This window comes from Tasmannia lanceolata, unplaced genomic scaffold, assembly GCF_043159265.1.
Source record: "Tasmannia lanceolata isolate RefF3 unplaced genomic scaffold, GAP_Taslan_0.1 ptg000016l, whole genome shotgun sequence".
NCBI classification, from domain to species: domain Eukaryota; kingdom Viridiplantae; phylum Streptophyta; class Magnoliopsida; order Canellales; family Winteraceae; genus Tasmannia; species Tasmannia lanceolata.
In genome coordinates this window covers 12,353,958-12,371,981 of record NW_027518693.1, presented here as the reverse complement: position 1 = coordinate 12,371,981, position 18,024 = coordinate 12,353,958, and the positions used below count along the sequence as shown (strand labels likewise).

The 18,024-nt window shown below is 39.6% G+C and overlaps 1 protein-coding gene across 5 annotated transcripts; it reads left to right on the top strand.

The window, feature by feature from the left end:
* Window positions 1-460: 460 nt before the first annotated feature.
* LOC143847845 (uncharacterized) lies at window positions 461-16,116 on the top strand. 5 transcript variants are annotated; one of them, XM_077356634.1, is made up of 6 exons: window positions 461-804; window positions 1,543-1,668; window positions 9,046-10,927; window positions 11,540-12,639; window positions 13,079-13,987; window positions 15,914-16,116. In XM_077356634.1, the coding sequence occupies exons 2-6, from the start codon at window positions 1,592-1,594 to the stop codon at window positions 15,924-15,926; spliced, it is 3,981 nt and encodes a 1,326-aa protein (XP_077212749.1). In that variant the 5' UTR covers window positions 461-804; window positions 1,543-1,591; the 3' UTR covers window positions 15,927-16,116. The 5 variants fall into 5 exon arrangements, with proteins under 5 accessions (XP_077212749.1, XP_077212748.1, XP_077212750.1 ...); XM_077356633.1 differs by having other exon boundaries at window positions 15,874-15,924; XM_077356635.1 differs by lacking the exon at window positions 15,914-16,116 and adding an exon at window positions 14,128-14,809 and having other exon boundaries at window positions 462-804.
* Window positions 16,117-18,024: the final 1,908 nt, after the last annotated feature.

Sequence of the window (18,024 nt, the reverse complement as noted above, 5' to 3'; positions counted from 1 at the left end):
CAGTTATAAATCAATTCAACCCCCTAATATCTTAAATCGACCCCACCTCTCTCTCTCTCTCTCTCAGCACTGCCCTGTATGGGCTAACCTTCTGTTACTTTTCTATGCACCAATTATCACATCACTAGGACACTTGCATAGCCCTAATGAGAAGTCTTAGAGGCAAAATTGTCATTTCACAGTGGTGAAAGTTAGCATAGAGGGACTTAGGAGACAAAATTGACCAAAGTAGAAGAGCAATTTATGACAAGAATCTAAGCCACATTAAATACGATAATTTCGTGACTAGCGTGGCACAAATAAAAAAGCAAAACTAAATAAAATTAAAAAGGAATTAATATTTCGCACCCCCTTTTCCAACATTCGCACCCCCTTTTGTATGTCCTTCTCTTAAAAAGAAGACAAGAAAACTCATCGATCTTCCCCTCCACTCTCTCTCTCTCTCTCAAACCCCTCATTCAAACCCCAAGACTTCCCTTAAAAAACCAGCAATTATTTATTCAAACCCACTAATCACAAAATACAAAATTACAAATCTACCCACACAATCTCTTGCCTCTACCCATCAAACATTTCTAGTCATTAAAACTAAAAGGAAGGGATAATTCAGTCATTTTAACATCTATAGAAAAGCTCTTGTTCGTTTTCCACCCAACCCACCTCTCTTTGGTCGCTTCCCTTTTCTTCAGGTGTTGTGTGCTGCTTTTGGCCGAAAATGAAGAAACCCTAATGAGATAAAGAACATATGGTTTGAAAGATGATGAAGAAATCTATAACAGAGCTTTGGGATTTCTATTTTCATCGGTATTTTTGACTTTCCACCTTTTAGAATCTCTTCTCCACTTTTCTAGCTAAGCTTGTTTTCCTTTTTTTTGGCGTTTTGAATGTTCTCTGATATTTAATTTTTTTCTATTAATAAGTATCACCTCTTTCTATTTTTAGATTTTTCCCCATCTGGGTTTTGTTCTTCTTGTTTGGTTTTGATTGCTTATTCATTAATATAGCTGTTTTCTATCTGTTTAATCTTTAGATAGATAGATAGTTAGATTATCTTGAAGGGTTCTTTAATAGAGTAGATTGTGAAGTACTAAGATTTATGAAATGGGTATGTGTCATTTTACTTTGTATTCTATCAGAAATAGAAGGTTGTGGTTTTTTCATTCATTAAAACAACTGATTTCTATATTTAGATATAGAGATAGATATAGATTTTCTTGAAGAATCCTTTTTATAGAGTAGGCTAGTGAAACCACTGTGTATTCTATCAAAAATAGAAAGTTGAGGTTTTCTCGTTCATTAAAATAACTGATGTCTATGTCTATATCTATCTATATAGAGATAGATATAGATTTTCTTGAAGAGTCCTTTTATAGAGTAGCTTAGTCAGCTTTTCTTATCAGAGATGAAAAAGTTGAGGTTTAAAGGGGATTCCCCTTACTTCCCTGATATCCAGTGAGATAGTCTGTAATTGCTGATTAGATTCTACCTTTTCATATTGGGTTGGTGATTATATTTGCTGTTGCCGTTGAAATCTGGCCTAAGGTTGAATGGGTCCCAGCTGGAAGCACGCCTGAGGAGGTGACCTGCACTCATGAGCAAATTGTCAGAAAACCATTCGGAGTTTGGACTCTGGGGAGGGTCTCCGATGCTTATGTCAGAACCGGCAAGGTAATATGAGCTCTCTCATGAGAACTGTTGAACTGACTGAATGCAAAAATGGTTAAGAGTCCCATCCCTTGGAGATTGCGCCTCTATTTATAGGAGAGATTAGAGTCCTTACTTTCTATTGGTTATTTATTTATTTTTATTTTTTTTGTGTGAGGGGGCATGTGTCCTTCTGCGATTGGCGCCACATGTCTACTCCCGATTGGTGCTACATGTCTACTCCCGATTGGTGCCATGCGTCTACTCCCAATTGGTGCCACGTGTCCACTCCCAATTGGTGGCGAATTTTACCCACAACAGTTGCATAATATGTTATCTTTTGTCTATTAGTGAAGCGGTAAAAGCACTGTTCTGATGACTTGTCCAAGGCTTGGTTTCAAGTAATTCAATTGTCTACAGAACAGGGAAAAGAGAAGAGTCTCGGGGCATTCATATATTTGATTTTTATGATGTGGAGTCTGTTTTGAAATTTGACCATCATTACTTAGTATGCATAGAACTCAAATACTTAGCTGCTCCTAATAAGAATAACGACACTGTTTGACAGTAGCTTTTATATTGTAGTTAAGGTCGGAAAATGAAAACAACTCCATAAAATGTATCACATACCAAACTATGTATACATACACACACATATATATAAAGTTATTAACATGCAGTGTAATGTAAACTGATTGTATGTAATGAACAATAAGAACCAGGTACTAACTATAGTTGTTGATGATATTTGGGAGGCATATTTATTGTGCAATATTATATATGCAAGCAAAGTTTACAATATTATCAAACTGAATTATCTGAAATGGATCTTGTGAATCTAACCGAATGGGCCTGGTTCAGTCAATAGGTAACAAGATCAAAGTTGCAAGCCCAAACCAAATAAACTGACTAACTAGATTAGTCCTTATCAATGGATTGATTGCCTGACCTCAATTGATGTTGGTAACAATGTGTGACTTGGATTATGCCCATGTGGCATTAAGATGGCAAATGTTTCCATGACCATGTGGCATTTTGGCTTGAATCACCTACTTGTGACATGGGTCTAGTTTCACTTGTGGGTCCCTGTGAGTTTTTGCACACATAAACTCAACTCAACTCAACTAAGCTTTTGTCCCAAACTAGTTGGGGCCTGCTAATGAATCTTTTAGAAAATTTTCATGAAGAAGGTGAAAGGATCTACCCGGCTCAAGTTGACTGTCTAATCCTTACACTAGTTGGGTTCGTCTGCATGGATCATTTTCTTCCACCAAGCTAATGGTCTCTGTTATGTTCGTAGCCCTCAAGTCTTTCCCCACTGTTTCTACCCAAGTTGTTTTCGGTCTACCCCTACCTCTTTTTACTCCATCAACTTGGCACGAGTCACTTCTTCTAACTGGAGCATCCAAAGGCCTACATTGAATATGCCCAAACCATCTTAAGCGGTGCTCTCTCATCTTCGCCTCAATTGGTGCCACCCCCACCTTTTTACGGATGTCCTCATTTTTAATTCGGTCTAACCTTGTGTGGCTGCACATCCACCTAAGCATTCACATCTCTACACTCATCTTATTCTATAGCATTCTTTTCTATGAAGTAAATCCTATAGAAAGTTGTGCACCATGCAAACAAGAAAAAAATGTAGGGTACCTGCCCAGACCAATAAGATGAGAGGATATTTGAGTGACATGCTTTAGCAATCCCAGTTGATTAAGTAGCCTAAATTTGGTGGGCACTTGACTCGACATGGGGTGCTCCTTAGGTGTGCTAACATAGACCCCGTCAAGAGCAGGCTTGGGTCTTGACTAGAAATGTTATTCAGTCCCCTCCATGGAAGGCCTATCTAATATATATATAAAAATGTCGGAAGGCCTATCTAGTTGTCACCAATGTAGCTTAATGACCAATCTAAACCTTGCATGCTGCCACCTCTTCTATGGCTAACCAGAAGACTAATCCCAAGGTCAACCAATAGCTGGATAGACATTACCTGGGCCAATATCACTGTCTAGGCTTCTATGGCTGCCTTTTTGTTAGGCATCCTCGATATATGCACAATCACACATAGACGGCATGCACAAGTTGGTTTTGTCCTGCGACTGACCATGTGGCACACCCTGCGGTCATCGTGTTTTGGCCCCACTCTGTATATAGCTCCTTCATTTATATTGATGATGGGGAGGGTTAAAACTGGAATAAGAGTCGAATAGTATTAAAGTGGTTTGATTACCTTCCTCCTTGACTTATTGTAATTCTTTTTCTCTTCTCTTTGTATCTCTTAAGGACCATCTCAGTTCTGTTTTTTATATAAATCTGCCTTATTAAAAAAAAAGAGTCAAATAGTATTGCTTATTTAGAAAAATTGCTTGTTAACACTCTCATTTTCAACAACTACGAATGTTAAGATTCATTTCAGTTATTTGAACTTGTTGATGAGGAATGCCTGAGGAGACCTTAGAAGACCGCACAATTATGCAAAAAAATTTTCCTTGCTTTGTTCATTATTAATTTGAGTTGCTGGGGAGTGGCATAGAAGTTGCATAGCAATTGAATTGTTTGTGAACCCCTCAAAAGTTGGTTTAAGGTTAGAACAGAATTGAAGACAATCAATACTTTCCAATTCTAGATTTACTGGGAGAGACAATTACATTTAAGTAATTGGGTCAATAGTTAAATTATCAGGAGTTGAACTGATTAAGTAAAAATATAAAAATAATAAAGTTGGTGATTACATGGAGAGAAGGGGTGGTGGGTCATTAGACGTAGGAGTAACCATAAGGATAATGAGATTGTTAGCTTCTCTTCCCTCTTAGGGCTTCTCTTGTTAGCTTCTCTTCCCTCTTAGGGCTCCTCTGTTCATCCTATCTTTCTTGTCTTGACGTTGACGCAGGAGTTTGGATACCGGATACTCAAGGCTCTTTCTATGTTAGCTCTTTCTTCCAAAGGTTGCTCATTTTGGAAGGGAGAAATTCATGTTATACTAGGATTTGGAAATCCGTAGAACGGTAGAATCTCCATGGGTGTTGGCATTTTCTTGGATAGTGGAGTCAAAGAAGATAAATATTTGTGACCAGCTCAGGAAAAGAAGAATCTGTCTGTCTAGCTGGTGCATTCTTTGCACGAAAGATGAGGAATCATTAGATCATCTAATAATTCATCATCCTCTCTCTGTTGTTCTTTGGTGCTCTGTTATGAAAAACTTACATGGCAAGATACATATTAATAAAAAGAATGAGCCAAAACCGAACAAGCAAGGTGGTAACCTCGATTTATTGGCCATGGATGATTTCAATTCTCTTTGGACCACAAACATGCAAGCGGTGCAATATTAAGGGCTTTCGTGTTATTTCTGTGCTCAATTAAAGAGATCATATTCTATTGGGGAGGAAGGCCTTTTGGAAGAGTTAAAAATCCTTTGGGACCTCGTCCCATATGTTCTTATATTGGAAATCCAGAAGGAGAGGAATAAGCGTATTTTCAAAGAAAATAGTCAAATCATTAGGAAGGACAGTGGTGGAGATAAAGATTGAGCTTATTGTTTGGGTAAGGAACAACAAGAGTATAACAACTCATGGCACTTGTCAATTGCAATATCCTTAGAAATTGGAAGAACATTATCTGGGAAAAAGGTTGGAAAGTTAAAACTATTTTTAATTGCCGACCCCTCCATGTGGTTCGATTAAATTAAACTTTGTTTGGATCTCCAAAAGTCAGCTGGGTCGTGCAGGGTTAGGTTACATTTTCTGAGACTCAGATGGTCATATTCTATTGTCTTTTTCTGAATCAGCAGAAGAGCATGACTCTAACGAGGCGGAAGCAAGAGCTCTCCTTTGTAGTCTCAGGATTTTTAGGTCCTTTCTATGTGGTTACCTAATCATTGAAGGTGATTCATCCAACGTCATCTCATGGACGACTAGAAAAGTAGCCAGACCTTTGAAACTCACTGATTTGATTGCTTAAATCCTGGATCTTTGTCACAAAGTTGAACCAGAAATTCTTCATGAATTACGGTCTGCAAGCGAGTTAGCGACAAAATGGCTAAAGAAGGGATGAAGAGGGAGGACAAATTCCATTCCACAATGACACTGGTTTCGTCTTGATGATGGAGGCTCAATAGGGATCTCTATGGGCTTTATTATGGACATTTCTGTGCTATTTTGTTTAGATGCTCTCATGGGAGCTGATATGTTGTCATTTGGATGTATCATTACTTTTTTGGCAATAAGATGTTGTTACATTTTGAAAAAATGCTCCAGCTTGCCAGTTTGACAATGTAATCTAATCTTTCTCAGAAAGAATCAGGTTATGGCATGATAACCGGTGCGATGAGGCAGCTTTGAAGGAGTCTTTCTCTGACCTGTTCGTAGTGGCTGAGAATAAGGACGCATGTGTAAACCAATGTTTTGGGTGGAACGAGGACTTGATATCCTAGAAGTTGAAATTCAGAAGGTACCCAAAGTGGCCAGGTTTCTTGGGAGGCTTGAGAACTACTACATCAAGAAGTCAGGTGAAGATAATAGGGTTTGGATCTAGAGCTCTTTTGGGGACTTCACTGTCATATCATTCTACCATCATATTGTACCTTGTCCCATGCCTTCGCGACTAGTCAAAGTGTGGAGCTTTCCAGCGCTGCCCATGATATGAGCATTCAGATGGACTACGTTCCCTGGCAAGATACAAATCGTAGATCACCTGTACAATCGCCAGATGTTGATCATTGACCATTGTGCTCCTTGTCTTGATGCAGGGGAGTCAGTGGTCCTAGCAGCCTTTCATCGAGTGTGTTAAGCATATGACCAGAGGAGCGCCATTTCTCTGAAAGTGATTAAATGGAGTAAGAAGGAGATACGCAGAGAATGTGAAACAATCGAGAAAGCAGTTCTCGCTTTTCCTGCGGATAGAATGTGTCTTTCTGAATTCCGCCTGATTCTGTGTATTGTGTCCTTCTCAGTAACAGCCCCTTCAGTCCGTCCAATCCAAGTCGTGCCCGTAAAGGAGGTGAGACCATCCAATCTACAAGCCCTTCAATGCATGATGGAATGGCCCAAGCATTACCATCTTAGCTAACTTGCTGCCATAGAGGGAGGTGAAAACTAGTTCAACGATAGGGGAGGCGAGCAAAGTGCGGTGGGCAGAAGCTAGAGCAGGTTGACTCTCCCGATAGGTGGGTGAAGCTAAAACTGATGCAGTGAACGATGCAGCAGTTGAAGCAATCACACTGATGCAGATTCAGCCTCGCATGTCTAATTGCTTACGAACTAAAATAAAAGCAGCCATCGTTTCAGATGGACTATGTTCCCTGACAAGATACAAATCGTAGATCACCTCTACAATCGCCAGATGTTGATCATTGACCATTGTGCTCTTTGTCTTGATGCAGGGGAGTGAGTGGGCCATATATTTCATCTACTGCAGATTGGCCTGGGAGGTATAGAGAAACATCTTGTGTAGATTTGACATGTATTGGGTGTTCTCCTACAAGCTTATTGATCTTTTGGGGGATTGGTTAATGGTGCCATGACACAAGAAAGGAAAAATCCTTGGGAATGTTAGGAATGGTGAATCAGTTGATCACCTCTTTCTTCATTGTTCTTTTGCTAGGGAGATTTGGTGTCGCATGGATTATTTGGAGAGGAATGCAAGGCTCTTCAAAAACCGATCAAAAGGCCCTCTTTTCACATTTACCGAGATCATATCAATTGTTATATCTTGGGTTAGGGCTCTCTCCACTTTCAAATTCTATTCTAGCTCTGATCTCAATAGAGGTTGGAAGGAGATTTGCTATGCATCAGAAAGAGAGGATCCAATTATTCCTAGTTGGATGCCGCTGGATCCTGGTTGGCTCAAGCTTAATTTTGATGGGTATAGCATGGGTTGCTCCATTGTGACCAGGTGGTCGCGGGTTCAAGTCACGGAAACAGCCTCTCTTGCGAAGCAGGGGTAAGGCTGCATACATATAGTCCTCCCCAGACCCCGCAGTGGCAGGAGCCCCGTGCACTGGGCCGCCCTTTATAGCATGGGTAACTCGGGCCCTGCTGAGGTGGGAGGATTGCTTAGAGATGAGGAGGGAGAGACCAGATGGGCATTCTCAGGTCCCATTGGTTTTGAATGGGCAGAGGTTAGAGCAGTTCTCTAGGACATGAGGATCATCGACGACAGCGTGGATAGATTGATAGTCGAGGGAGATTCTCTTAATACCATTAGATGGATGTATGGTAGTGGGAGATTTTGCTCCTTTGAAGAGATTTAGGACGGATTGATGGGTTCAACTGTTTCTTTTTAGAATGTCAGAAGGTCGGCAAATAGCAATGCATATAGGCAAGCTGGGGTAGTGGTTTCTAAGGAGAGTTTGGAGATGTTTGATTATCTTCCTCCTTGATGGATTCCTACTGTGTTTGTTCACCCTAGGGGGGTTTGTTTCTTTTCTTGTCTTCTCTGTATTGACCATCTCGGTCGCAAGGTTCCCCTTTCCATTTTTAATATAATTCATTGCCATTCAAGAAAAAAAAAAGATTCAGTATGTTAAATGATACCCTTATCCTATAGAACACATCATAATAGATTTAAGTATTTGCAATAGGTACATATCAGTTATCATAAATCCTTATATTGCACCACATCTTTTAGTACTGAGTAAAAACATTATGTCAGGCGATACACTTTCTGTTCCTTTGCAAAAAACATATAAATCAGAAGGTACATATGTTGTGTGATTTACACGCATGAATTGATTAGTGTTACTGCTGTTGACATGGCCTAAAGATTATGAAATCCAGGTTCCTCTTTCATAATTATCATTCCTAACATAATTTACATATTTGTGCTCTGAGTAATTGAACCTGTTCTCTTCAAGAAAACATGTGTTCTTTAAAGGCTGTTATGCGTAACTATTGTAGAACCAGAGATTATTATGGTGCTAATAGTAGAATCGTTCAGGATATACATACGAATATTTATTCATGTAGATATTGACTTGCAGTCTGAATGTCTTATCTATTTCAGTTGTTTTAGTTTTGCCTCTTTGTTTTTCCCTCAAATGGAGGGTGTCATGTAACTTTTTTATGCAGTACTTCAGCTATGACAGTTTATGTAGTTACTAGGCTTCTAACATTCACGTGTGCCCTATGACCCGTTTCTATTATCTTTAGTGACGTTTGGGCCCCACCTGACTTATGCCTATAATTTTCTTGTTCTTCATCGCATTTCTTAAAGTAGTCATCATGGGAAATTGGCATCTATGTGGATTCTGATTCTTCTCATTCGAAGTATTGGCATTTCATATTTTGCAGGTTCTCTCTAGCCAGCAGCAGCTAATTTCCACTGCATATTTTTAGAAAAAATTATGTTTTTACTTTCTTGACATAGTCTAGTCCCTGCTAATTTGATTTTCATTACTTCCAGGAAATGCTTGTGGCCATCCAAAGGTTTTCATCTACTTCTGGTCCTAGCATGTATCCTGTTACATCAGGTTGTGTGTGGGCCATGTGGGCCGTGTTCCACAAGGAACTATTTGGTTCCATGCATGGATGGGATGCAGGGGCCTTTGGATAATGATGCGTGCAGACCATATATTGACAATGATGCAGGTTTTCAAGACATACTTCTTGGTGATACTAGCTCAGTTTACACTCAATTAACACCTGGATGCTCCCGGCTTAAGTATGCCTGTACTGACTATGATTCTTTTTGCTTTCCATCAACATTGCCTGGTTACGTGGCGGAAGAAGATAGTCCCAATGTAGCCATTTTAGAAATACCTGAAGACTCCGATGCTCATACATCATCTGAAGGATCAGTCCTGAATAATAACGATGAATTTAACTCGAGCTGGTCAGCAGCCCATGCAACATTTATGTTATTAAATGGAAGAAGAATCTCGTGTTCTTTGAGCCCTCAAAGGGAGCTTCACGACGAGGTGTCTCCTCAGAGGGAGAATGTTGATTGTAAAGGACCTTCCCTTCCAAATGTTTCAATGGACAAAACAATTACAACAACCCTTCGTGATGGTTTTTCGTCACCTCACGTGTCGATAAACCCTCCTTTATTGGATTGGGGACTAAGTCATCTATTTGTCCCTTCGTTGGCTTCTTTAACTGTGGTCAACACATGCAATGACAGTATGTTATATATCTATAAACCATCGAGTACTGACCCACAGTTCTATGAATATGACTTTGATGAGATCACTCTGGCACCTGGTGAGGCTACTTCAATTGCCTTTATTTTCTTACCAAGGTGGCTGGGTTCATCATCAGCTCATCTGGTTGTGCAAACGAGCTTAGGGGGTTTTCTTATTCGTGCTAGTGGGTTGGCCATAGAGTCCCCTTATGGAATACAACCTCTGGTAGGCCTGAGTGTTTTGTCAAATGGGAAGATGAGCAAAAATTTGTCTTTGCACAATCCTTTTGATGACATCCTCTATGTTGAGGAAATAACGGCATGGATCTCAGTTTCATCTGAAAAATCATCCAACTTTGCTCAAGCTGTTTGTAGATTGGATGTATCTCAGAGTTCTGATGAACTTAATTCGTTACCGAATGATAAGGAGTGGTGGAATGTTAAGAGTGGTCAACTGGGTTTGCCACTAATTGGGATAAGGCCGGATAGGCAGTGGGAAGTTGAGCCTCAAAGCACTGAAACTATCTTAGAAATTAATTTCCTCTCTAGCATTGAAGGAAAATTTTTTGGTGCTTTCTGCTTGCAGTTGCAGAGTCCTTCACGAGATATGATTGAAACCATTATAGTTCCTCTTGAGGCAGAGGTGCATGGTAGGGTAGCACACAGCTCTTATAGGGGTTCAGTTTCCGTGTTCCTCGAGTCTATTGTTAGATGTGATGGTAAGGACTCAATGGTTGTTGCCGTCTCTCTAAGAAATGATGCTTCATATTTTCTAAGGGTGGTCAAAATTATTGAAGATACAGAAAGTGTGAAGCTTTTCCAGGTCAGATACATGGAAGGGTTAATACTCTTCCCTGGGACTACTACATACATAGCTGAAGTCATTTATACTCCGCCAGATGATTCACAGGATAGCCCACCTGAGATTCCAAGTATAACTCCAAACTGTAAGCTTCTTATAGTGACAGATGATTTAAGCAGTCCACAGATCGAGATTCCTTGCCAAGATATTGTCCCCACTTGTTCAAGACCTCAACCTTATTCAGATTTTTCCGTGTCTGGAAATTCATATATTGGATTGGAAGCTCAACACGGGAATGAAAAGTCTGCCAATACAAGAACTGGATCTTTAGGCGGCAATATTCAATCACAATCACCAGTCAAGGTATTCTTATTTTCATCCTGGTTTGTAAGTTGAAGAATTTTGATGATGGCACACATTGTTGTGTTTCCTTCATACTGATTTTTGTGATTCATTTTTCTTTTTTTCTTTATTTTGTAAGCCTCTGTGATTCTTCATTTGTTCCGACAAATGAAGAATCAGAGGAATCAGCCATGTACCCTCTAGAAGATTTATATAGTGATGCTTTTGATTCTTTGCAGGGCTCTTCTCAATGTTTGTTGTTATTGAAACTTTTACCAATCTGTCACACCTACATCTTTATAACCATGGTTTGAAATTTCTGCCAGGACTGACATCGGAAGTATCTAAATCCGAATTCCGGCGAAATTTCTCCGAAATCCGAAATTTCGCCGAAATTTACAAGATTTCCACCAAAATTTGCACCGAAATCTTGTAAAATACCGAAATATTTTCTGAAATTTAACATGATTTCAGCCGAAACCGACACAGAAACCATCAGTTAAAACCTTGCTTATACTTGGCTGGGACCTGATTTAGATATTATGTTACTCTTGCCTTTTCTATTTTCTATTTTTCGTGTTAAATGATTTGGTGTTATTGACATCCATTATGAACATTTCTGTTAACTTTCAGTGGAAGGTCTCAGAGATTGAAGCAGCAGATGAGCTGATTTTGAGAAACTGGAGATCTCAGGGCACCATAAGTGGCATGTCTGTACTTGAAGAGCATGAGATACTTTTCTCAACGGTCCAGGTTGGAACTCATTGTTCTAAATGGATCTCTGTGAACAACCCAAGTCATAACCCCGTCATTATGCAGCTTGTACTGAACTCTGGGGCAGTCATTGATCAATGTGGGGATGTTGATGAGTCCTTAAAGCAACCCTTGTTGAGTAGTTTTGTTCATAATGATTCTATGAAAATCAGTGATGGGTTCTCATTAGCAGAGACAGCGGTAACAGATGCCTTTGTCCAACCTTATGGAAGAGCTCTTTTTGGGCCGATTATATTTCATCCGTCAAATCGATGTGTATGGAGAAGCACGGTTCTCATTAGAAATAATCTTTCTGGTGTAGAGTGTTTGCCTTTACGGGGATTGGGTGGGTCACTTTCCTTGGTCCTGCTTGAGGGGTCTGAGCCTGTTCAGAGCCTTGAATTCAGCCCCGGCACGCCAACTTCTCTCAACATATCCACACCAGAGCCATTATTTTACATGGAAAGCACTGACTTTCTCCAACCATTGTCAAAAGAGTTATATGCAAAAAATACAGGAGACCTACCTCTAGAGGTGAGAAGAATCGAAGTTTCGGGAACTGCGTGTGGGAAGGATGGGTTTACGATACACGAGTGCACGGGTTTTTCTCTTGCACCAGGAGAATCAATGAAGCTTTTGATTTCATATCAAAGTGATTTTTGCACTGCCGTGGTTCACAGAGACCTCGAACTTTCCTTGGTGACTGGAATTTTTGTGTTTCCTATGACAACAAGCCTTCCCGCCTACATGCTCAGACTCTGTAAGAAACCAATTTTAGGGATTCTTATGTGGAAACTCGTTAAGGTGGTCGTATTTGCTGCTCTTGTAACGTCTCTGGCGTTCTTCTGCATAAGCATCTTACCCCAACCGATGACATATGGTGCTCAGGACCATTTGTTCAAGAGTGATAAAAATTCCATTGCCACTAGCAACAGTGCGGGAAAGACTTGTCGTCCTCATCGTAACCCAAGAAACACCAGGTTATTTTTGTCTGTGTTTTTTGTTGAAGTATAAATGATCAAATAATACTATCTCTATCATCTTAAGCTTTTGAAGTAAATGGTTATTTCGCATGGTTTCAGAGCTATTACCTCATGGCAGGTCCTGGGTTCAAAACCCAACAACTCCTTTTTGAGTTCTCAATTGTCTATACCAATCTTGAACCTTACACCTCATGGCACAGGGACCTTATTCCCTCTCACCACCAGAGTATCTTGGACCCAACAACTCCTTGATATTAAAAATCCACGTGTACGGCCAACCCAAAAGAGGGGCCACACGTGAGGGGGCGTGTCGGAGTATAAATGATTAAATAATACCGTCTCTAACAGCTTAAGCTTTGGAATAATTGGTTGTTTCACAGTTTTCTTTCTTCTTTTTTTTTTATTCTGTAGTTGAATATCGTAGTTGTATGTTCAGGTCAGTCAGGGAAGTTGAGAACGCAGAGCTGGATTTTCCCGCTAGATATTCTGATCGTCAAAGCAGTGTTCAGGAATTGGATATTACTACTCAACATGTGAAACAAGCGCGGGATAACCATGACCGGATTCATTATGTCTCGGATCATCAAAAGAAAACCCAACTGTCCCCATCACCATCCTCTTCAAAAATGAAGCCGATGACAGTAGCTGAGAACTCTATTATATCAGAAGCACCACAAACAGGGAACCTCACAGTGAGGATTGAAAAAGAAAGAGGCAAAAGAAGAAAGAGAAGAGCAGCACTAACAGGAAAACTCGAAGCTTCAAGTAGTCAGAGTGGGAACTCTACTCCCTCCTCGCCCTTGTCCCCCCTCACGTCCTTCATACCTAAACGAACACCTTTATCTCCCGATATCCAGCAATCTGTTGACTCTCATGACCATTCATTCACTAGAAAAATAAACCAGAGTCACGAGGAGCATGTTTTTGAAGCTGTTAACGATACGAGAATACTAGAACCAAAGGTTTCCACCAAATCATATGATCATAGTTGGCCTTCTGTACCCAAACAAGTTATAGGCAAGTCTGTTCTATTGCCTTCTGCTACTTTTCCATGTAGGCGTGCGCCTAGTTATGTGGGCACACCGCTTTTTTCGTCTCCAACTGCTATTGCCCCGCATGCTCGGGCGCCGGGATCCAAAGTCATTGAGGGAAAAAGGACCGAGACAGAGGATACTGGGGGAAGGAGAGAGTTTACTTACGACATTTGGGGTAACCATTTTTCTGAGTTCCATTTAATGGGTAGGCCAAAGGAGTTCTCAGCAAATATTTCTGATGATTTGGAAGATGACTCCCAAAGTTTCTTTGTAAGAGGCCCCCAGTCTCTCATGCAGAAGTCTACTGAAAGGTCTGTATCTCCAGCTCCTGAATTCTCTATCTATGCTGTAAATTTTCTCGATCAAATGAGTTAATTAAGTTGCCAAGTATTTATGGAATTTTCCACCCAGCTTCAAGTCTCCCTCTTTAATGGGCTTTTTTTTTTGGAAGATAACGAAATTTTACTGAAACATCACCAACTGAACTACATCATTGGAGACAAGGCGTCGCCCATGCAACAGCACTTTACCATTTCCTACATTTATACCCTGTCTATATGCTCCCCCAACACAAAACTCCAAAAAACTGATTAATACCATTGTGATAACACACATACATAAGCACAACCCATCTACCAAGGAGTGAAAGATCTGGTGTCCAATCTCCCCACACGTGCAGATTCAAAAATTATCCAGTGTGGAGCGTGCAGCTTATTTCCAACAGTTCAGCATGCTGGCAAAACATTAAAAACACAAGGTTCACGACTACCCAGATCCATGCCCGGCGCACCGCAATATATCAATATCATTCACACCTATTTGCAGTAGAGAATACAGACAAACCACACCTATTTGCCGCAGAGAATGCAGACATTCTCCCGCCAGCAGCACAGAGCGTAGAAACCAAATTTCTAAATGACCACATTCCATAATTCTGCTCAAGCTTCTTCCAGGACTTCTTGAACAATCTTGCCATCCTCCTCCACTCCTTAATTGGCTTTTGCTCCTTGATTTTTATACTATTGTTTGTTTGTTTTTTTAGTTTTTTTTTTAAAGATTTGGTAATTTAAGAGTTAGTATACATTTGGACAATTTTAACTCGATTTTACAATATTTCATTGTTTTCTCCTGAACTATTCCAAGACTTATCTCGCCTCCGTCCTAGAAGCTCGAAAAAAATTGATGGACTAGTGAGGATGGGCGATTTTTTTTCTCTTTGTTTGTGTTTTTTAATTTTTCTTTTTGCACAATTTTCTGATACTTGGACTCACCCCCAAACACCCCCACCCTCACAGCCAACGTTCCAATATCTCAAGAAGCAAAGGAAAATGGTGTCTAAAGATACATTTTCACTTTCGATATATTGTTAGAAAAGGATATGCACTTTCGGAACTGATATCATATGACATAAAGTAATGTAGTAACATAAAAGGCTATTCCATCTGTTTAACAACTTATCTTTTCAATTATAGCACAATGTTTTTCTTAATTAAAGCTCTTTAAAAGACTAAAATGCCTTTTTATTGTTTAATTAAACTAAGTAGAGCAAAATTAGCATCATTCAAAAGAGAGAGAGAGAGAGAGAGAGAGAGAGAGAGAGAGAGAGAGAGAGAGAAAGAGAAAGAGAGAACTCTTTCAAAATAAAGTATAACAAAATTAGCAATGCTTAAAGGCTCCCTCAATGTCATCAGATGGCTTAGAGGCTCTCTCATTGCACCTTGGAGGTTTGCTTCTTTATTTGATGAAATTAAGTATAGAATTCGATCCGCCTCAATTTCATTCTCCCATATAAGGCGCTCAGTGAACGGAGAGGCTGACAAACTTGCTAGAGATGGAGTTGTTCGGGAGAGAGTCGAGCTCTTCGACTATCTTCCCCCTTAGCTGTTTTGTATTTTTGTTTTTCTGGGATCTCTGGTCCTCTCTCTCTCTCTCTCGTACATTCTGGGTCCTTCTCGGTCCCCGTTTCGTTTCATTTAATGAAATTCAATATTACCATTCAAAAAAAATAAATTAGCAATGCTTATTCTGTAGAATGGATGGGAAGCCAGGGAGAAGGAAGAAGAAACAAAGATAAGTTGCATTCATCGATTGACTGTGCTTTACAATTTGATTGATGTCTTACAATTAGATGCGTAAAAAGAAAATATGCAAAATCATATGTACTACAATATGCTTTCTTCATCAAAATTCTGTACAGGACAGTCATGTACAATTGAACCAGACCCCTCATCCCGCAGGTACCGCCATTGATGGCGACTGCCCAAAAGATCACATTGACCAAAGATTACCAATAATCCAAAGTTACATGAAAAAGTTCAGCTCTGATCTTCTAAATTGGGTTCATAAACCTAGTCATGTAGGCACAAACAGGCTAAACTCATAACGCTGGATCTTGCATCTCATTTACTGATTTTATTTTCATTGTTCTAGGTTAACCACTCCATTTGTTTGAGCAGTTTTAGTTTCTTGGCAACACTCTTTGTTTTCCTCCTTGACTGACCTTTTTGTGCATGCAATCCATGACAATTCTCTTTCAAATTGAATGGTACAGCTGCATTCATTTCACTGTTGTAGACTAAGGTATTTCCCTCAATTTTATCATCTATTGCTAGTTTGGGTTTGGGTTGGGTTGGGCCATGGATTGTTTCCAGATGCAATTGGCGATCGTATTGTCCTTGGGAACGACAACGATGATTGATTTGATTCTCCTAGTGGACATTTACCATATTTTTGTGGTTGATTTGAGTTGCTAGTAATGTCATCTATAGCTTACCTTTAATTGAAGAGTTGCTAATGAACCTTGTGTGAGTTTCCAGTCGTATTATTAAATGATGTAATGGTAGGGAGTTTTCTAGGGATGTGGTTTGTTTCGTGATTAATCTGCATCAACTTGATATTGTCTATCGATAAGGGAAAATGTGCTAGGAAAGAAGTCGGCCTTGGCGTGCTGAATCTCTGAAGGTAAGCTACATTAACAATGTTCTAAAGGCTGAATTAGAGATGAAATAATTTCCTTCAATGAGTTAGTTCATTATGATTTGAGATAATTTCTAATTGGTTGTTCAAGCCAATGAAGAAACATAAAATAGAGGGATCTATCAAAACAAGTGGGCATAAATCTTAGCCTCTTTTTTGTGCATTTTCAATAAATTAAACTGTACATAAGATTCATGACACTCTTCATCTCAACAATTTTTCATATAGTTTATTCATGGACTCAACTCAACAAAGCCTTTGTCCCAAACTAGTTGGGGTCGGCTAAATGAATCCTTTAGAAAAATTTCATGAAGAATGTGAAAGGAATCTATCCGTCTCTAATCCTAGCTCTAGTTGGGTTCTTATACGTGGATCATTTTCTTCCATTCTATCCTATCCAAGGTCATGTTCTTTGTTATGTTCCTAGCTATCAAGTATTTACTTACTCTTTATACCCAAGTTGTTTTCAGTCTGCTCCTACCTCTTTTACCTCCATCAATTTGGCACGAGTCGCCTCTTCTTACCGGAGCATCCAAAGGCCTGTGTTGGATATGTCCAGACCATCTTAAGCGGTGCTCTCTCATCTTCTCCTCAATTGGTGCCACCCCCACCTTTTTACAAATGTCCTCTTTTTTAATTCTATTTAACCTTGTGTGGATGCACATCTATCTAAGCATTTGCATCTCCGCTACACTCATCTTATGCACATGCTACTTCTTGGTGGCCTAACATTCTGAGCCATATAGCATGATAGAGATTTTACGGTCGCATAGAACTCTTGAGGCAAGCTTCCACTTTAACCAACCTGCTATTATTCTATGGTTAACATCATCTTCAATCTCTTCCTTCTTTTGTAAAATATAAAACACATTATTCATAGACTGTGAACTTTAATATAAAACACATTATGCCTTTAAGCACAATCTAAAATTATGATGTCTTCAAGATATGCTATGAATAGAAGTAGATGAAATGTTCACTACAAGCCATTTTAGGAAGGCATTTTGCAAGCTTAACTCCTTCTGGGTTTTAAGCATTAGGATGATTATTGTTTGTCTTGTTGATCGAAGGGGTCGTAGAAGGTTCTAGAAGGTCTTACAGATGTCTATCGAAATCTAGATTATTTGGGGGAAACTAAAGCCATCTTAAGTAGCTTTGATGGTAAGTCTTTTTAAAGGTTTGTTTGGGTGATTTTAGAAGCTTAAAAGTTGAGATCGTAGAAAGGAAAGAGAGGAAATTGATGTGTCTTTTTTGAGTTCTGAGAGTTGCAAGAGAAGATGAGCCAATGAAGTGTTCTGCTCCCATGAGAAGCTAAGAATATGTGCCACTTTGGAATGTTCTGCACCCATGAGAGAAGCTAAGAATATGTGCT